Source organism: Dipodomys ordii, unplaced genomic scaffold (genome assembly GCF_000151885.1).
Source record: "Dipodomys ordii isolate 6190 unplaced genomic scaffold, Dord_2.0 Scaffold1, whole genome shotgun sequence".
NCBI classification, from domain to species: Eukaryota; Metazoa; Chordata; class Mammalia; order Rodentia; family Heteromyidae; genus Dipodomys; species Dipodomys ordii.
The window spans coordinates 52,236,432-52,258,303 of NW_012267217.1; the positions used below are offsets into that span (position 1 = coordinate 52,236,432).

General features: G+C 43.3%; 2 protein-coding genes across 5 annotated transcripts in view; one reads left to right on the forward strand and one right to left on the reverse strand.

Annotated features, from left to right (window-relative positions):
• Vil1 (villin 1) overlaps positions 1–8,797 on the forward strand; it is a 32,217-nt gene extending 23,420 nt beyond the window's left edge. The window contains exons 16-20 of the mRNA XM_013012186.1: positions 575–719; positions 1,114–1,302; positions 2,745–2,813; positions 4,334–4,474; positions 8,113–8,797. Of these exons, the coding sequence (XP_012867640.1) occupies positions 575–719; positions 1,114–1,302; positions 2,745–2,813; positions 4,334–4,474; positions 8,113–8,226 (658 nt within the window). The 3' untranslated portion in view covers positions 8,227–8,797. The remainder of the gene's footprint in view (positions 1–574; positions 720–1,113; positions 1,303–2,744; positions 2,814–4,333; positions 4,475–8,112) is intronic.
• A 3,049-nt stretch (positions 8,798–11,846) lies between these two features.
• Positions 11,847–21,872, reverse strand: part of Usp37 (ubiquitin specific peptidase 37) — a 75,536-nt gene continuing 65,510 nt past the window's right edge. For all 4 annotated transcript variants that reach the window (XM_013011726.1, XM_013011708.1, XM_013011717.1 and 1 more), the window contains 3 exons: positions 17,802–17,871; positions 16,002–16,140; positions 11,847–14,412 (listed from right to left, as the gene is read on the reverse strand). In XM_013011726.1, coding sequence (XP_012867180.1) covers positions 14,325–14,412; positions 16,002–16,140; positions 17,802–17,871 — 297 coding nt within the window. In that variant the 3' untranslated portion in view covers positions 11,847–14,324. The remainder of the gene's footprint in view (positions 14,413–16,001; positions 16,141–17,801; positions 17,872–21,872) is intronic.

The following is a 21,872-nucleotide window of genomic DNA, read 5'->3' on the forward strand; positions in this document are numbered from 1 at the left end:
AAAAGAATCCAGAAGCAAAAGGACACTGAATTGGAGCAGGAAAGACAGCAGAAAGAACTTTCTCCTAGGGCTATGGAAGAACTAGGGGGGTAAAAGTCAGAGAAGCAGCATGGGGTTGGGGTTCTTTTTGGGAGCACTCAGGATGAGCAGGGAATGTTTTTCAATCATAAGGGCATATTTCTTTTTTCTTTTCTATTCCTTTTTTTTTCTTTTGGTTGGCCATGGGGCTTGAACTCGGTCTGGGCGCTGTCCCTTAGCTCTTCAGCTCAAGGCAAGCTCTCTACCACTTGAACCACAGTGCCACTTGCAGTTTTCTGGTGGTTTATTGGAGGTAAGAGCCTCACAGACTTTCCTGCCTGGGCTGGCTTTGAACCATAATCCTCAAATCTCAGTCTCCTGAGTAGCTAGGATTATAGGCGTGAGCCACCAGCACCTGGCTTAAGGGCATATTTTGAGGAGATGGCCTTTTCATGCTCAAGTTCCTGTATCTTGCCCGTATCAGAGTTCTGTATCTTCTAGACTCCACAGTCCTTCCATTCCTCCTGCCAGTACAATCTTCCGTCCCTACTTGCAGGCTACAGGAGGAAAACGCAGTCATCACCCCTCGGCTCTTTGAATGTTCCAACCAAACTGGGCGCTTCCTGGCCACAGAGATCCTAGACTTCAACCAGGATGACTTGGAGGAGGAGGATGTGTTCCTACTGGATGTCTGGGACCAGGTATGGCTGAGGGCCTGGGGGTGGGGGGAGGATAGCCTTCCCACCCACCAAGAAGCCCCAGTGGCTTTAGAGTTTGGGACTCTCTTTTCTTCCTCCTTGAGAATGGTATGATGAACAGCAGAAAATGAAGAAAGACGAGGAAGGGACATGTCCAGAGGGCAGGATGCAGCCTTCTCTTCCGGAGTCCTTGTTGGACTCTGGGGACAAGCATCTGTCCAATCTCTTCATTTCCCAGAAGCAGAGTCAAGGCCAGATGGCCCAAGTCCATCTTCAGTCTAAGTGACTTAGGGTCATTTTACTGGGTAGTTACAGGGCTGGGCTCCACAGCTGGACAGGCAGAGTCCTGGGCCAGGGAAGACAGGAAGGACTGACTAAGCTGTGACACTCTCGCCAGGTGTTCTTCTGGATAGGGAAGCATGCCAATGAGGAGGAGAAGAAGGCCGCCGCTACCACCGTGCAGGAATACCTCAAGACCCATCCCAGTGGCCGTGACCCTCAGACTCCCATTATTGTGGTGAAGCAGGGACATGAGCCCCCCACCTTCACTGGATGGTTCCTGGCTTGGGATCCCTTCAAATGGACGGTGAGTAGCCTCAAGCTCCCTGGTTGGTGGACATAGCTCAGCATATCCTTCCCCAGGTGTTGTCTTCAGGGCACACCCCTAAGGGAGATGGGATCCCACAGACTTTGCTGTTCCTTTCGGATGGAAGGTTAGAAGGGCTTAGAATAAAAACTAAGCCTGCTGGGCATCGGTGGCTCACACCTGTAATCCTAGCTACTCTGGAGGCTGAGATCTGAGGATCTCCGTTCAAAGCCAGCCTGGACAGGAGAGTCCATGAGACTCTTATCTCCAATTAACTACCAGAAAACTGGAAGTAGCACTGTGGCTCAAGTGGTAGAGCACTCACCTTGAGCTGAAGAGCCCAGGCCGGGAGTTCAAGCCCCACAACTGACAAACAACAACAAAACCTAAACCCAAACCCAAAACCAAACTAAGCCTGCATTAAGTAAGCCTTCTAGTGAGGGAGAGAGAAGAAAGTCTATTAAAAACTAAGTATAGTCTGTGTGTGGTAGTCCCTCCCTAATCTCCACACTCCAGCAGCCTGGGCTACATAAGCAAGACACTATCTTAAGAAACCAAGGGATGGGGATGTAGCTCAGTGGTAGAGGGCTTGAGTGGCATGCTCAAGTCTATGGGTTTAGTCTCCTGCACTTCACAACACTGCCCCCCCCAAAAAAAAAATCCAACTAACTTACTAGTATCTTGTTTATGTGCTATACAAAGCTGATGGATGTTGATTGGAATTAAGCCTAATTCTAAAACTGAGTTCTTAGCTAGCCAGAATTGAAAGGTTTGATAGCTGTATATGTTTGGGGCTAATGGCTTTGGATATTCTGAACTGGTACAACAGATGGGCTTAGAGACCTTAATTTCTTCAGGTCTGTTGTTTTAACCTGTAGTTAGTTTTAATTTTATTTTTACTTTGTTTTCTGGAGAACAAGGTCTCAGGCCTTTACAGCGAGGGCAAAGGTCCAATTCTCCATTTTCACCCTGGGCTCAGCAGGGACAGATAAATGGTCTGCCGTGCCTTCCCCTGTCCTTTTGTGATCTGTCAGTCCCTTTGATCTCATATCCTCACCATTTTACGTGTTTTCAGTTGACATCTTTGCTTCCTTTATTCCTTCTCACCAGCAGGCCCCAGGCCAGCTTTCTCTTACCTTTTTTTTTTTTTTGGTGCTGGTACTAAAGCTTGAACTCAGGGTCTGTGGGCTGTTCCTCAGCTTTTTCACTTAGGGCTGGTGCTTTACCATTTGAGCCACAACTCCACTTCTGGATTTTCTGGTGGTTAACTGAAGAGTCTCAGAGACTCTAGATGGCATTGAACCATGATCTTAAGATCTCAGCCTCCTGAGAAACTAGGATCATAGGTGTGGGCCACTGGTGCCTAGATTTTTCTTAACTCTTGAAGGAAAATAGCCTCTTGTCTCTTGCTCAGTCTGATCTGTTATGTACTTTATACACAGAATGCCAAATCCTATGAGGACCTGAAGGCAGAGCTTGGAAACTCTGGAGACTGGGGCCAGATCTCGTCTGTGAGTATGGGGCAGGTGTCTGTTTTGAGTGACTGTCAGACCTAGGGTTGCTGAGAATGTTTCACATGAGTATTTTGTGTTTTCATCTCCGTTCCTCTTCCTTCCCATGGAAGTTCTTTTTTTCTGTTTGACACCAATGCATCTGCTTTCTTTCTCCATTTCCTAGTGAAATTCTCCCCAATTTTTATTATGCATAGGAGACTGAGCAATGAGAATAGCACATTAAAAAGTAAAATTTGAGCCAGGCACTGGTGGCTTATGCCTGTAATCCTAGCTACTCAGGAGGCAGAGATCTGAGGATCACGGTTCAAAGCCAGCCTGGGCAGAAAAGTTTGTGAGACTCTTATCACCAATGAACTACCAGAGAATTGGAAGTGGAGCTCAAAATTGGTATAGTGCTAGCCTTGAGCAAAAGAGCTTGGGGACAGTGCCCAGGCCCTGAGTTCAAGCCCCATAACCCAAACAAGGTAAATATTAAACCAGATGCAGGTGGCTGATGCCTGTAATCCTAACTTTTCAGGATGCTGAGATTTAAGGATCACAGCTTGAAGCCATCCTGGGCAGATGAAACTGCAAGACTTACTTCCAATTAACCAGCAAAAGCTAGAAGTAGAAGCATGGCTCAAGTGGTAGTGTGCCAGCCAAGAGTGAAAAACCTTTGTGAGAGCTTGAGGCTCAGAGTCCCCTAAGTTCAAGATTTAGTACAGGTGGGGAAGAGTGGAGAAATTTGCATATTTTTTGGCGTATGTCAGTAGTACCACAACTCAAAAGAGACTGAAGGAGGATTGTGAGCTTCAGGTGAGCTCTGGGCTATATATGTTTAGTCCCTAATTCAAAAGTCCAGGAATTTGATTTGGGGAAATGATGGCATCTGCATGCACTCTCATCCTTGAGATCTGTTCTTAGGCAGAATATCTGTGACTCCTGAGATCTTGCCATTTCTATGGAAATATATTTAGCCCATAGACTTGGATCTGGGGCTTTGAGATCAAGAGTCTCTCCAAGAAATCCACTGACCCACAGAGGAAACAAGGCAAGGCTAACTCCACAGAAATGCCTCCAGAACTGGAGAGCCATTTCCCAAGTGCATTGGGTTAATGATGACATTCATAGCTCCTCCACCCACCTCTCAGTCCTGCTGGCCTGTCAGTACAGACTGGAAATGATAGCTCAGAGCTGAATACATTTATGGATGAGAGTTTCACCACAGATAAGAGAGACAGGGTCATAAGTTTTCAGAGCTCTCAAACTCTGGGGGAAGCCAGGGAGAATAAGTCATTGAAAAAAAATAGTCATTTTGACTCAACCTACTTTGGTCAGATAGAGACCACTGGCTCTTGGGTCTAATCCAGTGGGATGTGTTCTTGTGAGGTGTGTGTGTGGGGGGGGGGGTGTAGTGGAGCGGGCGGGGAAGGCCAGGCTTCTCAAAGGTAGTATCTTAGAATCAATGTTGACTTGGGAGAAAGACAACCCGGGAAACCTGGGAAGGTGCAGTGACTGTGGGTTCCTTCTTTCCCTAGGACATCATGAGCCCCAAGGTGGATGTGTTCACTGCCAACACCAGCTTCAGCTCAGGGCCCCTGCCCATCTTCCCTCTGGAGCAGCTGGTAAACAAGCCTGTGGAAGAACTCCCGGAGGGTGTGGACCCCAGCAGGAAGGAGGTAGGTCAGGTTCTTCCATCTGGACATGAGAATGGAGCTCATCCATTTGTGGAGGCAATCTGATTATTTGTTCTCAGTAAGGGACCGGTGCTGGGGATGTCCTGGTGAACACAACAAGCCTGGTGTCACCTTCTTGAAGCTTCTATCCCTGAGGACAGAGCAGGGAAGCATAACACTATTAATTTTAGAGATGGTAAGTGCCACCAAAGGGAAGTACAGGTGCAAGAATAGTCCAAGTTGGGCACTGGTGGCTCATGCCTGTAATACTATTTACTCTAGAGGTTCAGATAATGAGTATCATGGTTCTAAGCCAGCTTAGTCAGGAAAGTCCATAAGACTTTTCTCTCCAGTTAACCAACCTGGAAGTGGAGGTGTGGCTCAAGTGGTAGAATATCAGCCCTGAATGAAAAAGCTAAGGAACAGTGTCTAGGCCCTGAGTTCAAGGCTCAGTACTGGCATATCTCCCCCGCCCCCTCTCCCCAAACTGTATTCAAAAAAGAAGTCTGGGTTAGAGAGACTTCCTTCTGAAAGATGAACAGGAATTATCAAGGTAAATCAAGTTCTTCCTGGAGGATCAGCTGGAGCGGGAGGCGGGAATTAAACAGGGAGGGCCTTCTGCCCTATGAAGTAATATGCTGTCCATCATCAATGCACAGGAAAGCACTGTGGTTGAAGCAGCTGAAGATTGATGTTCACACATACACAAACATGTTTTGTTTTTTTTTTTGGGTGGTACCGGAGTTGAACTCAGAATCTTGCTCTCATTAGCAGGAGCCCTACCACTTGAGCCATAGCCTCAACCCTTATTGACATTGTTTTTTGGCTAGGGTGTCACATTTTTGTTTGCCTGGGGCTAGCCTTACCCTTCTACAGAGCTGGTATGACTGTCCTGTACCACATCAAGCTTATACATTTTTGACTTGAATCATAATTTCAATTTTCTGCCTCCCAAGTACTTAGAATTATGGATATGAGTCACTGTGACTGGCTCAGGCTTCCAGCCCTCCCTCTCTTTCTTTCTCTTCCTTCCTTCTTTCCTCTCACTTTTTCCAGCCCTCTCTTTTCCTTTTTTTTCTTAATTGTGAGAATACCATACAGAGGAGTTACAATTACATGGGCAAGATAATGAGTACATTTCAAGCATTGTTGCCTTGTTTCCCCTTCCGATTCCTTCCCATTTCCCCCCCCCGTTTTTTTCTCTCCTTCCTTCTTTTCTTCCCTCCCTCCCTCCCTTCCTTCCTTCCTTCTTCCTCCCTCTCTCTGTGTCTCTGTCTCTCTCATTCACTCTCACTCACTTGTTTTCTTTTTTTTGGTAGTTAATTGGAGATAGGAATTTCTTAGACTTTCCCACCTAGTCTGGCTTTGAACTGCAACCCTCAGATCTCAGCCTCCTGAGTAACTAGGATTACAAGGATGAGGTGCTGGCACATGGCTGATGCTGGTTTCTAATCATGGAAAAATTGAGCATCCTTGAGGGAGAGGGTAGGGAAAGTTTTAAGACCTTCCTGGCTATTCCAAACTCTGAAGGTGAGCCAGTGACAAAATTGGGATGGCAGGTCTTGCTGCATGCAATCAGTAAATGTTGAGGTTCAATGGTAAACCTCAGGAAAATAGATGTGGAGGTGGGTGAGGTTGGTAATCAACTGGCAGGCTATAGAGTTCAAGAGCAGTACCCATGCAAAGACACAAGTTCACTGGGATGGGCATTCTATGCTATCTGGCCTGGAGGTCAGAGTCCAGCAGTTGACACAGCTGAGGAGCCAGCCTGGCTGGCTAGGCTAGAGTGGGGATAGTGGAGCCATATGTGGACATAGGCCACAGCAGCCACATCTGGGCAGAACCAAGGGTGGAGAACTACACATAGACTTTATTACTCTCTTTCAAAACAAGTTGCTGCATTGCCCTGCCTGGGGATGAAGGGGTTCCTAAGAGCCTCAAGGAAAGAGTGGCCGGGGGTGGATGACTATTTAATAGGTAGAAAACTGGGATATAAGGCCCACCGTGAGCTTGAAACCCACGTACAGGTATTTACCAAGGAGCTGTTCAACACAGGGATGTGTGGAAGTCAATGAAATGTGTCCCAGGGCAAACCCACTTCAGTGGGGCTGTTCAAGATTTAAAAGGAGGGGCTGGGAAGGTGGCTCAGTGGTAGAGTGCTTGCCTTGCATGCATGAGGCCCTGGATTCGATTTCTCAGCAGCGCATAGCAGAAAAAGCTGGAAGTGGTGCTGTGGCTCAAGTGGTAGAGTGCTAGCCTTGAGCTGAAGAGCTCAGGGACAGCGCCCAGGCCCAGAGTGCAAGCCCTACAACTGACACACACAAAAAAGATTTAAAAGGAAACCTATCACATTCACTCGGGTCTTGTCTACCTTTAAGCCAGTATAAGAGATAAAGGCAGAGATAAGATGCTTTATCACTGTTTAATTTCAGTAACTATCCTTGAATGTGCCTGGAGGGTGGTTAGCTGCCTCAAACAGTATAACCAACTGGGCATCAATGTCATTTCCATCAACTGCATGTTTTATAAAAATTGTGCTGGTACCAGCAATTTATCCAATTTCCACCCCCTCCCCAAAATGGGCTTAATATATGACTGTGAATTTCTTCATTGGCCTTCCTAGCTTTTCCTCTTTAAACCCTTCCCTTCCTCCTCCTCACTTCTGCTCTCCCATTATCTCTGTAAGCCAAACCCACATAGTAAACACGGACAAGGTTTTATCTAGGTACAAAGCTGAATCCTGATGGGGATGAAGCCGTCTGTAGTCGTAAAGCTCCAGAAAGACTTCATAGGAGGGGCTGGGAAGGTGGCTCAGTGGTAGAGCACTTGCCTTGCATGCTTGAGGCCCTGGGTTTGATTCCTCAGCACCACATAAGCAGAAAAAAAGGCCGGACGTGGCATTGTGGCTCAAGTGGTAGAGCTCTAGCCTTGAGCTTAAGAGCTGAGGGACAGCACCCAGGCCCAGAGTTCAGGCCCATGTCATTACATGACCTTGACTTTCTAGTGTTAGCCTCAGCATCTGGAAAAAGTTATTCCTTAGTATGTGCAGGGAATGTGGAATCCATGTATGAGATCCCAATACAAAGGGCTGACTAGGCTGACTGTACTGAAGTTGGCCTCAGTATCTGTAAGTGCTACATACAGCAGTATGCAGGCCAGAGCAGGTGATTTCTCTTGTAAGTAAGGTGGAGCCAGGAGGGAATGGGCTCTACCTAGAAGAGCTCCTCCATGTTCTATTGTAGCACTGGGAGCTTATATATACTTGCAGGGGCAGACCTTGCTTGCTTTGTGGGTCAGGCTTGAGTTTGATAAGTGAAGGTAGATCAACTAGATACCTTTTGCTTAACCCTATCCTACATAGTACTATTCTCCTCCTTATAAACAAGGGATAAGAAATGTATCCCATTTCAAATCTAATGTGACTTTAACTTTGGCAGAAAGCCCAATTTACCATGTTATCTCTCCATGTTAACAAATTCAGGGATCCTCTGGAAGTCCAAATGCTGCCTTTCTTCCCCATCCCTTTCCTGGCTCTCATGACAATGCTGGCTTTGTTCTTCATTTGATTACGTGCTATACTTGTATGACTCATCAGCAAACCCAGAAGATTGTGACCTTTTCCCTTTGGTCCTCTCTCCTAGGAACACCTGTCCACTGAAGATTTCACTAAGGCTTTGGGGATGACTCCAGCTGCCTTCTCTGCCCTGCCACGATGGAAGCAACAAAACCTCAAGAAAGAAAAAGGACTATTTTGAGAGGCAATAGTCATTGTCCTGTAAAGCAGCATCGTTCCCTGCTTGGAAGGTGGTTGCCTTGTGAGCAGCAGTGTGCAGCCACACTATTTGTGTTTAGTGACCTACCCATTTCTTCAGAAAGACTGCCGCCCCAATAAGCCTGTGATCTGAATGAAGGTGGTCGGTGTATCTCTATCTGGGGTGCTGGAATCACTTTTACCCATCTTGCTCTAGGGCTTCTGTCCTTAGAGGAACCACCAAACACTTCGCACAACACTTTCCTCATCAGGACACACTTTTAGCTATAGTAGGGAGGCAGGGCATTTTGGATTTACATCTTTCCTATGGTAATAACTTCACATTCATTTTCCTCACTGCCTTATCAGGTAGTAAAAGTGAAGAGGACTCCTTTGAAGGAGAGTTAAATGGCTTAGGAAACTGGCTCTTAGAAGGCTTCATAACATTTTGTTTAAATAGTATCCAATGAGGGGAATATATCCACTGGGACTGGATTTGAGACCTGAAAGAAAGCATGGAAATGGTACTTCATTCCGTATACCCAGTACTTACTAAGAATTCACTAAGGACAATGCTAGGCTTGAAAACTTTTACCTCACTGGGTACCAGTGGCTCAAGCCTATAATCCTAGCTACTCAGGAGGCTGGGATTTGAGGACTGTAGTTCAAAGCCAGCCTGGACAGAAAAGTCCAAGACTCTTCTCTCCATTAAACTACTCATAAAAAGCTGGAAATGGTGCTGTGGCTCAGTGGTAGATCACTAGCGTTGAGCACAAAGAGGCTCAGGGACAGCACCCAGGCCCTGAGTTCAAGTCCCAAGAAGCAGCAAAACAAACCCTGTTACCTCCACAAAACTTCACAGACTTCTCCATGAAAGCATCAGGAATTCAGTGCTGATGGGCTAAACATTGGAAATCTTATTAGAAACCAACACAAGGCAATATCTGCTTCAAGCAACTGGCTGTTAATGATGTCTGCAAGAATGTGACCTTTTCAGAAATAAGTCAAAGCAACGTAAGGTTAATAAAGGCTTTAATTTTCACACACAAAAAAAACCCCTCCATATAATTTAAAAAGGAAACAAAAACAAGGAAGAAACTGGAAAGTATACAGAGGAACATTTCTGCTAAAACACAGATATAAGTGCCTTTCCATACAAAACATCAAGAATCAGAATCAAGTCACTCTGAACACAAAGGAAAAAAAAACCCACCTCAAATAAAGCGGCCAAAGCTGCCAGTGGTTCAATTAGGCAAAGTGCAGGAACCTCACTCATTTTCCTCTCCATGCATAAAGACCAAGCCAGTAAGCAAGGGAACTTGGGGAGAGAAGGAAATGCTTGGCGGAGGGGAACTTGGGATGAGGTGTGCACTCTCATGGACTTCTTTGCCCACGGTTTAGTTGATTGTTCTTCTTTGCTCTGGCATTTGAACTGAAGAACTGGGATCCTGATCTAGACCCTCATCCACTCTTGTTCTTATGCCAGCAGGCGTATCTATACTTTGAAAGTCCAGTGTCACAAAAATGCTTATTCATACTGGTGTATTTTTAATTAAATCTTCAAGAACCTTAGACACATAGCACACGTGGAAAGCAAATAGTTTACTAACTGTATGAATGATATAACCAAAGAGACTGGCTGTAGTCATCAAATCATGCCACAAAGGAGCCAACAGCAGTGGTGGTGAAACTCAGAATAATTCCATCACAAACTCTCAAGACCTAACAAACTATAATTCTCCAATAAAATATATATATTTCTCCAGGTGTTAATAAGACAATAGAGATAGTAGGATTTTGAAGGAAAGCATCAGAAAGCTGCTACCAGGCCAGAAAGCTGTTAAGTTTTTTGTATACAATTGCCAAGAGTCACTCAGTACAAAGCAAGACAGGGAGGGAAAGGACAAGACCATTTTATTGGGATACCTTTAGAGTACTTCACAGGTTAATTTTACTAAAAATCTCCCTGTATATACAAGATCCACGGGTACATGGAGATCTAGTTCTGTTTTCCTTACTTAGAGCAAAAGGAGTAGTCTCTGCTGGGTCATTTCAGAGGACAGAGAAGAGGAAGGACATCATTTTGATTCAGTGGGTCATAAATGAATTATGAAACTTTTTTTTCTTTTGTAATTTAAGTATCTACAGCTGATTTTCATTATACAACTGTATTTGTAGTATATATGTGTATACCTACACAACAGTAACTTCAACATGAAAGAAGTAAATCCACTTATTACTTTGCTGAAGTTTTAAGTTTTAAAGCTTTTTTCAGAAGAGGTTTATAGATGATCAAGAATAAAGGCCAGGTGGCAGTGGCTAATCCTAGCTACTGAGGAGGCTGAGATCAGAGGACTGTGCCTGAGCAGGAAACTCCATGAGATGCTTACCTCCAATAAACTACCAAAATGCTGGAAGTGGAGCGGTGGCTAACGTGGTAAAGCACTGGCTTTGAGCAAAAAAGCTCACAGACAGTGCCCAGCCCCTGAGTTCGAGCCCTAGGACTGGCACGAAAAAAAGGAAAATAAAGAAAATGTATAGCTTAATATTTGCATCCACAGTTAAATTAATGGATCCCTATTACCACATGCTTCTTAAAATGTAAACACACGTTATGTGTGCTACTGAGTCATTTAAATTAGCCCTAGAATTAACAGAACATATAAGTAAACATGCATTTTTTTAATCAAAATACAATTCATAGCTGGGTGCCTGTGGTTCATACCTGTTCCTGGCTGCCCAGGAGACTGAGAGCCGAAAATTACAATTCAAAGCCAGCCTGGGAGGAAAGTCGAACTCTCTTATCTCCAATTAACTACCAAGAAGCTGAAAATGGAGCTGTGGCAGAGCACTAGCCTTGAGCATAAAAGCTCAGGGATAGTACTCTGGCCTTGAGTTCAAGCCCCAGGGATAACACACTCTCTCTCATTCATGGGCTGCTTCCTATCCTGTCCTGCTGAGACAAAACTTTTAGTGTGTCAGCCAGGTATTGGTGACTCACACCTACAATCCTAGCTCCTCAGGAGGCTGAGATCTGAGGACCAAAGTTCAGAGCCAGCCCAGCCGTTTGCTCAAGACTATTTCCAATTAATCAACAAAAAGCCGAAAATGGAGACATGACTTAAGCAACAGCACACCAGCCCAGATTTTAATTAAGCAAGAAAGAGAAGGGCTCTTGAGTTCAAGCCCCAATACTGGCACAAAAAAAATTGTTTTATGAGTGTGTTCACACATATATCCCTATAAAGTAAGAGCCAGTCTATATTCTCAAAGTCTAAATTACAGTTACTTAAAGGATATAAACAGCTAGCCACACTCAGCTTTCCAATTCTCCATAAGAGAATGAAGACCACCACGTGTTAGCTTAATTTTCCCTTCTGAAAAATTTCAACTAAGATCAAAGCATATGCCACCTAAGTAGAATGCTGATGGCTTACTCCTATAATCCTAGCTACTCAGGCGGCCAAGATGTGAGAACAGCAGTTCAAAGCTAGCCCAAGGAAAACAAATCCACAACATGCTTACCTCCAAGTGACCAGCAAAATGTCAGAACTGGAGGTGTAGCTTAAGTGGTAGAGCACTAGCCTTCAGTGAAAAATGAAGAAGGAGAATGCAAGACTGAGTTCAAGCCCCAGCACTGGCCAAAAACCAAACCAAACCAACACAAAAAAACCAAACCCAAATATCTAATTGTTATCCAATTCCAATTCAATGTCATTGTAACCACACACGATATTTTGAATATGAAGGTTAATTAGTTACTGTGCAGAATGCTTGGATCTGAAGACCCTGTCTCTACCTAATTTGTCTCTTCCTGTCCCAAATATGCTAACTTCCCCATCATCCTACTTTGGGCAAACGATCACACTTTGCAAAAAAAAATAAAATAAAAATATATATTTATTTATACCTTTAAAATATATAGACAGTTCAAACACAGGATAGCTGCAAGCTCCATTTGTAGTCAAATGAGTAAGTTAAAGGAGAGAAGGAAGGAAAAGGCTGACAAGGCCACAAGAATGAACAGATAGTAAAACTCAAGTCCCAAATTTGCAAGAATGAGCAGTGAAAAACTCTTGTCTTCTAATAACCTATTTCCAACTAACAAGTCCTGCCCAAGATATGAAGACTCTTTTGAGTATACTTCAAAGCTACACATACAATCAAGCCATGAAATAGATTAAAAATGAAGCAGCTCCTCAAGGCAGTCTAGGCTTATGGCGTAATTTCTGCAGATGTCACTCCAAATCATTCCCAACACTCTCAACTATAGAGAGGACAACAGCTTAAGAACATAATCATCACTTCACTCATCTATGAGACAATCAGTTGTTTTCAAGCAAAACAAGACAAAGTAAGGCTTCTGGCAGAACTGAAACAAAACTTTAAATGTTAGTTTTTAAAACAAATACTGTTCTAAAGCACTCCTGCATATTCTAGTACCAGTATCACTGTGGATCATCACTAAGATGAAGGTAGACGTAGGTAGATGGCAGGAGGCAAAGCATTCGTTGGTAGTTAACTAAAGTGCCAGGCCATTTAGAATTCAAAGATCCAAAAGTTCAGAATATCAATCACTATACCAGAACACACCCAGGTTCTAAGAGTCAGGCTGAAGTTCTCCAAGGGCAATCTTCCATCTAAGATGCTTACATCTTCAATGATGATGGGTTCCAACGTTCCTGCCCTTGAAACCTGATATGGTTTCATCCCTACCTGAAGAGTAATCCTCTCACTTATAATCAAAATAAGAAAACACAAGAAAGAAAATAATGAAAGATTTCATTTTGTATTCTTAATTCTGTATAGGCCTAATGACATCTGGGCTCACATATTTCTCTCAAACTCATTCTTTATTTGGTTCCATAAGCTGCTTATGCTGGCTAAGTGACTACCATAGAACTTTATATTGCATCCCCACTCTGTCTCAACTTAAGAGCACCTAATAAGGTGTGTTTGTGTCTATATATATTGCATCTTTGTTATTTGTTAGTTTTTAGGATTACCAAAATTGGTCACATTTTAATTCTCACCCTTTGATCATTTACTGTTTGGCTTTGCCCCTTAGTCAAGCTCTGACCTAGAGCTCATGTACTTAATTTCACTTTTGTTCCCAGAGCTCTTTAGCTTTTGTTTAGCTTTAGCAGATTAGAGTTTGAGCTGTAACACAACAGCACACTGCTTGATGTCTCTCTGCTTTTCCTTACCCTTATCATCTCTGTTGGAAAGTCCCAACTGGAGCAATATTATCTCTCTACCTTTTAAAGTTTTGGTCAAAACCCACTAAGGTTATGCCTGCTCCACGGAAGGATGATACAGAAGAAAAGACACGATTCCATGTTAATATAGACAAATATGAGGAACAGTATGTGAAGAAATCTCTTTAAAGAAAATATGAATGAACACCAGATGTGGGGCCATAACACATTCCAAAGCACCAACAATCCATTTCTCCAGAATTGTAAATAAACAGCATGGGCACGAGACCCATAAAATCAAGGAGAACAAAAACCTCAAGTTAAGTGTCAGAAATGCCTCTTGCAAGGACAACAAACCATCATTAGTGTAACATGGAGAGCTGGCTTTCCAGTGAACTTTACTCAAAGATACACACACAAAAGGTCACAGAGTTGAGTGAAAATTCTCAAGCAACATAAAAGTTTAAAAGCCAACTGATATGTATACATTCACACATTTCTCAGGTGAATAGACTCTGATTCTCTGACTTATCCTCCAAACTGCTGTGCTATTAATGGCAAGCAGGCTTACATGGGTGGTTCACCTGAACTCTTTAAGGCTCCATTCATTCCATATATGTGTGTGTGTCTTTATGTACATATATGTATATATATATATATTTACAATATGTATGTCTAAGACAAAAGGAAGCGCCACTCTCGTAGGAGAAAAAGAGGACTATCAGCTACAGATGAGACCAGTTTCCATTAAATACCATGGAACACTCCACAATTTTGTCTTTTGGTTTGGCCCTGAGCTGTCTGTTGCTCCTGCATCAAGGAGAATTCCAAATTCTCTTTGGGCAGAGTAAAGGTTAGGTGGCAGTGGGAGAGAAAATGCACATTGCCAACCCAGAGTCTGTCTTCATGAGGCCTGACGGGCAGTCTTCCCCACTTCCATGCTGAGTGCCTGAGTGTTCTTTTCTGTTTCCAGCAGCTCATCAAAGATCTCCCTTAAAATAAACAAAAAATAAAACATAGAATTCAGTGAGTGGAGCAAAGCATAAACAGGAGAAAAAGCAACAGGAAATGAACACTGATAAAGCCTGCACAATTCCATCTGATGCCTAATTTTTATTAAACAAGCAGCTCACATGTTGGGTATTAACCCTGGGGTGCTGATTTTTGAGACTGAGGGAAAAGGGCAACAGTGTGCTTTAATAAAAATACCATGTAGTTTCTTTTTATATAAGTCAGATCTTCTGACTGATAAAAACTAGAAGCCAAAAAGGTTTATGATAGGGTAGCTTCTATCATACACTGCTATAAATTCCATACCCAGATCCTATTATGTGATGAATAATTAAGAGACAATTCATTTGTAACTTTTAAGGAAATAAAGGTTTAAACTCAAGGGCTCACTTTTGCTACCATCTATATTATGCCTGGCCCTAGGACAACTTTTTTTTTAATGTTCTGGTCCTAGGCCTTTGAACTCAGGGTCTGAGTGCTGTCCCCGAGATTCCTTTTCCCACGGCTAGCACAGTTCCATTTCTGGCTTTTCTTGAATAGTTTATGGGAGATAAGTCTCCAGGCTGGCTTTGAACTACAGTCCTCAGAGCTCAGCCTCCTAGGTAGCTAGGGTTATAGATGTGAGCCACTAGCACCTGGCCAAGACTTCATTTTACTTTAATTTTTTTTTTTTTTACCCCAGACAGTCATAGGGCTTGAACTCTGAGCCTGGGCACTGTCCCTGACCTCTTCATGAAGCTCAAGGCGAACACTCTACCATTTGAGCCACAGTGCTACTTCCAGTTTTCTGGTGGTTAATTGGAGTCTCACAGACTTTGGTGCTAACTTGAGATGTGATCCTCAGATCTCAGCATCCTGAATAGCTAGGATATTTTTCTTTCAAATTTGCTTTATATTAATTGGGTGACTATACATTAATGAACAGAAATTTAAGCAATATGGATGCAAATACAATAAAAACAAAAAACTGTCAACAAGTGAAATGATAGGAATATTTTATTCCAAAAGAAGAAGAGTTTGGTAATTTTATTTATTTTGTGCTAGTACTGGGCCTTGAACTCAGGATCTGGCACTGTCCCTTAGCTTTTTTCTCAAAGCTGGCCCTTTAAGCTGGGGGCTCATACCTTATAATCCTAGCTACTTAGAAGGCTGAGATCTCAGGATTGAGCTTCAAAGCCAGCCCAGGTAGGAAAGTCTGTGACACATTTTATCTCTAATTAGCCACCAGAAAACCAGAAGTGAAATTATGGCTCAAAGTGGTAGAGTGCTAGTTTTAAGGAAAAATAGTTCAGGGACAATGCCCAGGTCCCAAGTTCAAGCACCCATGACTAGAAAAAAAAAAAAAAAAAAAAGCTAGCCCTCTACCATTTGAGCCACAGTTCCACTTCTGACTTTTAGGTGGATTTAACTGGAGGTATGAGTCTCAGACTTTTCTGCCCAGGATGGCTTTGAATGTCGATCCTCAAACCTCAGCCTCCTGAGAAGCTAGTTACAGGCATGAGCCATTAGTGCCCAGCTTGAGTTTGGTTAATTTTTAGCCCATTACCTCCATTTTAGCAAAGTTTCTTACTTGTGCATATAAAAGAAGATGTAACCACTCCGATCCCGGTCACTCTGCACAGCAGCCTCTTGGATTTTAGATACCTCAAGGTCATTGTAAGTGAACCAGGCTTGCTTCTTTATATCATACACATCACTAATATAATGACCTGAAACAAATAAAATCTTGAAATTAAGGCTTTCTAAAAGAGTACATATAGGAAGTTTGAGAAAGAGAAACAAGCTAACTCACCTAACTTACCCTCAAAAATGTTATTATAATCCATTTAGAAAACATTTACAGAGAATTAACAGGCTTTTCCCCCTTTCAGTATGAGGGACTGAACTCAGGACTTCATGGTTGCTCTACCGCTTCAGCACACCTCTAGCTTCCTTTGTGTAATTGGTTGCATTTGAAATTAGGTCTCAAGTTAAATTAGCCCAGGCTGGTCTAGGCTGTGATCCTACTTGTGTTTCCTCATGTCACTGGGATGACAGGTGTATGCCACTGAGTCTAGCCACTGACTGTGATGGAATCTCTCAAACTTTTATGCCCAGCCTGGTTCCGAACCCCAATCTCCCTATATCTGCCTTCCAAGTAGCTAAGATTGAGCCACCATAACCAACTTAATTTTTTTTATTTTTATTTTAGAGACAGGTGTTCACTAGGTAGCCCAGGATGGTCTCAAATTCTGGATTCTCCTGCCTCAGTCTACTGAGTGCTAAGATTATAATTGTGTGCCACCATGCTCAGTTTAAGGGATTTTTTAAATTTTGAATTCTTATTCCTGGACGTATTAGGGTTTAAACTCAGGGATTTAGTCTTCAGTATTGTTAAGCAGGTATTCCACCATTTGAACTATGCCCCAGCTGTAGAGGATAACTTTTTTTTTTTTAATTAGTCTTGGGGCTTGAACTCTGGGCCTGGGTGCTGTTTCTAAGCTCTTTTTGCTCAAGGCTAGCACTCTACCACTTTGAGCCACAGAGCCCCTTCTGGTTTTCTGGTGGTTGGAGGTAAGAGTCTCATGGACTTTCTTGCCTGGGCTAGCTCTGAACTGTAATCCTCAGATCTCAGCCTCGTGAGTAGTCACGAGGGCAGGGCTGAGTAACTGGCATCTGGCACATGTGCGTGCATGTGTGTGTGTGTGCGCGCGTGCGCGCACATGCTTGTGTGCATGCGCTCGCCAGTCCTGGGGCTTGAATTTAGGGCCTGCGCACTATCCCGGAACAAATTCTTTTGCTCAAGGCTAGCACTCTAACACTTGATCCACAGTGCCATGTCTGGCTTTTTCTGTGTATGTGGTACCAGGGCTTAATGCATGCTAGGCAAGCACTCTACCATTGACCCACCTTCCCAGCCCTGGTGTGTGGCTTTTGAGGGGCTTGTTAAGTGTATTTTGCTCAGGAGAATTTATGTCATTAATAAATAGAGAATGAAAACAGTTTTACTCACAAACACAATCTAGTGGGTGATAAGAGATTTTATTTTATTTATTTATTTTTTTTTGGTTGGTCATGGGGCTTGAACTCTGGGCCTGGGCACTGTCCCTCAGCTCTTCAGCTCAAGGCTAGTACCACTTGAGCTACAGCGCCACTTCCGGCTTTTTTCTTTTTTGCTTATGTGGTGCTGAGGAATCGAACCCAGGGACTCAGGCATGCAAGGCAAGTGCTCTACCACTGAGCCACCTTCCTAGCCATGGTGATAAGAGATTTTAAAGTTTTTCTGATGAATTCAATTTATACCTCAGAAAAACAGACAAAGAATAACAGATAAAGGGACAGACACTGGGTACTTTACTTACAAATTGCCATTATCATGATGTCCACTTACCTGAAGAAGAGGTGCTACCAATGTGACTGACGACACTGATGAGTCGGTAGGAATGGGGGAGATTTCCCGTCTGGAAAACAGAAGTGGCATGACTTTATTTTCAAGTAAAAGCAAAGGGGCAGAGTGTTAGCCTTGAGCCAAAGAAGCTCAGGGACAGTGTCCAGGCCCCGAGTTCAAGCCTGAGGACCAGCCAAAAACCAAACCAAACCACACACACACACACACAACACCTACCTACCTACCTACCTAAAACTAGTGGGTTAAAGTAAAAGCAAAATATGGCTGTTGTTTATTATCAAAGCTCATATAACTAAGCTTTAGCACATTGGTGTAGTCTAAGTAACAAAACGAAAATTAAACTGTTTAGATCCTTTGGCCTAATTTTATCCCCAAAACTTTCCCCTAAAAAGCCACGTGCTGGTGGCTCACACCTGTAATAAAAAGGTTATATGAGCCGGGCACCAGTGGCTTATGCTTGTAGCTATTCAGGAGGCTGAGATCTGAGGATCATGGTTTGAAGCTAGCCAGGCAGAAAAATCTCCATGAGACTCATGTCTCCAATAAAATGTCCCCAAAAACTGGAAGTGGTACTGTGGCTCAAGGGGGAGAGGGCTAGTCTTGAGCACAAAGAGGCTCAGGGACTATACCCAAGCCCTGAGTTCAAGCCCCAGAACCAGCTGAAAAAAAAGTTATGTGGTCCAGATGATGGTTCATATTTGCAGTCCTAGGTATTGGGAGGCTAAGACAGGGAAGATTACAGTATGAGGTTAGTCCAGGCCAGAAGTTCACAAGAGTTCATCTCAACCAATAGCTGGGTGCAGTAATGTGTTATCTAAGCTATGGTGGGAAGTGTAAATAGTACTGTGGTTTAGGCTGGCAGAGGCCAAAAGCATTACTTTTTTCTTTTGTGTTATAGTATTTGAATTCAGGGCCTCATGCCCCTCAGTTTGTAAGCTTTCAAAAAGCAATGCAAGCTTTTTTTTTTTTTTGTCGGTCGTGGGGCTTGAACTCTGGGCCTGGGCGCTGTCCCTCAGCTCTTCAGCTCAAGGCGAGCGCTCTACCACTTGAGCTACAGCGCCACTTCCGGTTTTCTGGTGGTTTATTGGAGATAGGAGTCTCACAGTCTCTCCTGCCCGGGCTGGCTTTGAACTGCAATCCTCAGATCTCAGCCTCCTGAGTAGCTAGGATTACAGGCGTGAGCCACCAGCGCCCGGCTGCAATGCAAGCTTTCAAGAAAGTCCTGCACACATGGTTCAAACAGTGAAATGCCTCCAAGCAAGTGTGAAGACCCAAGTTCAAATCCCAGTAATTTTTTTTTTTTGTCAGTCATGGGGCTTGAACTCTGGGACTGGGCGCTGTCCCTCAGCTCTTCAGCTCAAGGCTAGCACTCCACCACTTGAGCCACAGCACCACTTCCGGCTTTTCTGCTTATGTGGTGCTGAGGAATCAAACCCAGGGCCTCATGCATGCAAGGGAAGCACTGTACCATTGAGCCACCTTCCCTGCCCCTCTCCCCCGTACTTTTTTTTTTTATTGTGAAAATACCATACAAAGGGGTAACAATTACAAGGGCAAGGTAATGAGTACATTTCTTATCAAGCATTGCTGCCTCCTCTTTTGTTTCCCCTTCTCATCCCTGCCCCCACCCCCAGGCCAAGGTTGTAAAGTTAGTTTTTCAACATAATGACTTGTACATCTCATTGTTGCAACGGGTCCATCAGTATCCCTATTTAAATGGCTTGTTTTTGCCCTTCCCCTCCACAAATTATACTAACATTAAATACAATGAAAGCAGGGGTTATACCGTGGGGGAGGGACATACAAAGCAACAACGAAATCATCTTATAAATATGTTAGAAACAATCGCAAGAAAGAAAAAACATCTGAATACTTATCTTGGGGTTCATTTCACCTAACATCAACGTATCTGACCTTTTCTGCTTGTCTTAGACATATACTAGTTATTACAAATAAGGGAAACCATGGGACCTATCCCAATATTGTTAAAAACAAAAAGTTATGCAGATCACTCAACATGTTTACTTGTTTTCCAAACTGGTATGAATGTACATAACTAATGAAAACAGTTATATTCATCCTTAGGTAATAGACAATAGAACAAAAGAGACGTGCATTGCTAAAGGGATTACAGGATTAAATACTTTCTTCCTTTCCATTTACATATGCCACATAGCTAGATGACAGATGTACTCTACCATGTCTGCTTATTAGTTGAAATGAGGTCTCACTAACTGTTGCCTAGCTGGCCTTGAAAAGCAAGCCACCAACGCCTGGTTTAGACACAATTTCTAAATGTGTTGTTTTTTACAATGAAAAATTTAAAGCTAGAGGTGGTGGTGATTGCATGTAATTCAGGTCTCAGGAGGCTGAGGCAGGAGGATTTTGAGATAGAGGACAATCTGGGCTAGAAAAACTGTCTTAAAAAAAAAAATTCCAGGGGCTGGGAAGGTGGCTCAGTGGTAGAGCGTTTGCCTTGCATGCCTGAGGCCCTGGGTTCGATTCCTCAGCACCACATAAGCAAAAAGAAAAAAAAAATTCCAGGCACATGGCCCATACCTATAATCCCAGTTACTCAGAAGACTGAGATCCAGAGGATTGGAGTTCAAAGTCAGAAAAGTCTGTGACTCTATGTCCAAAATAACCAGAAAAAAAAAATCAAGGCTAGAAGCATAGCTCAATTGGTAGCACCCCTGAGCAAGCAAGCCAAGTGAGTATGAGCCTTGAGTTCCAGTATTAGTAAAAAGAAAAACAGGGCTTGGGAAGTAGCTCAAGTGGTAGTGTTTACCAAGTAATTATGAAGTCTTTGGTTTAATTTCCAGTAATAAAAATAAAGGAAACCACTTAAACAAATGTTTGATATTAGTTAGAAAGTAAGACTGGAGGCCAGTGGCTCATGCCTGTAATCCTAGCTTCTCAAGAGACTGAGATCTGAGGATTGTGGTTCAAAACCAGCCCTAGAAGACTCTTATCTTCAGTTAACAAGGAGCAAAAAACAAAAGTGCAGCCAGGTGCTGGTGGTTCACGCCTGTAATCCTAGCTACTCAGGAGGCTGAGAGCTGAGGATCGCGGTTCAAAGCCAGCCCGGGCAGGAAGAGACCGTGAGACTCCTATCTCCAATAAACCACCACTGGAGCTGTAGCTCAAGTGGTAGAGCGCTAGCCTTGAGCTGAAAAGCTGAGGGACAGCGCCCAGGCCCAGAGTTCAAGCCCCAAGACCGATCAAAAAAAAAAACAAAAACAAAAACAAAAGTGCAGCTGTGGTTCAATGGTAGAGTGCCAGCTTTGAGAGTAAAAGCTAAGAGACAGTGCCCAGGCCCTGAGTTCAAGCTCCTGGACTGCTACATAAGAGACAGTGCCCAAGCCCTGAGTTCAAGCCCCAGAACTGGCAGAGAATATAACAATTAGTCTTTAACAATCAGCACAAAAAGTTTATGACATTTTTAAGTGCATTTGTGGGTGGGGATGGTTAAAGAAAGAGCAAATGCTCTTTCAATAGTTGTGATGGGCTGGTGGGATCCTAGTAGCTAAAATTTTTTTTTGAAAAAGGCAATTATTTAAGGGAAGAGAAGGGGAAAAAAAAGGGCTCTAGTTGATACAATTAGTCCAAATTTCAGAATTTAAATATAGATACTATCTTTACTTGATAGAACTAAATATAATTGTGTGTGTGGTAGATAAGAACAAGATGAACAAGACCTATTTTTGTTTTGTTCTCAATCTTTTTTTCTTTCTTTTCTCTTCTTTTGTGGTACTGGCTATAGAACTCAGGGCCTTTTACTTTGTTGTTTTTCAGATATTGTCTCAAGTTTTTGACCAGACTAGCCTTTGCCTCCTGAGAAGCTGCAATAACAGACATGTACCACCATGCCCCGCCTGTTGTGAAATACAGATCAAAAGAGAAGTTGAGCAGGGTACTTGGTGGACCACATTTATAATCCTAAGTACTCAGGAGGCTGAGATCTAGAGAACTGCAGTGTGAAGCAAATGTTTTGTTAAAAATTCAGAACTTGTGCCGCAATATACATAAATTCATGAAGCGGTCCATATTCTC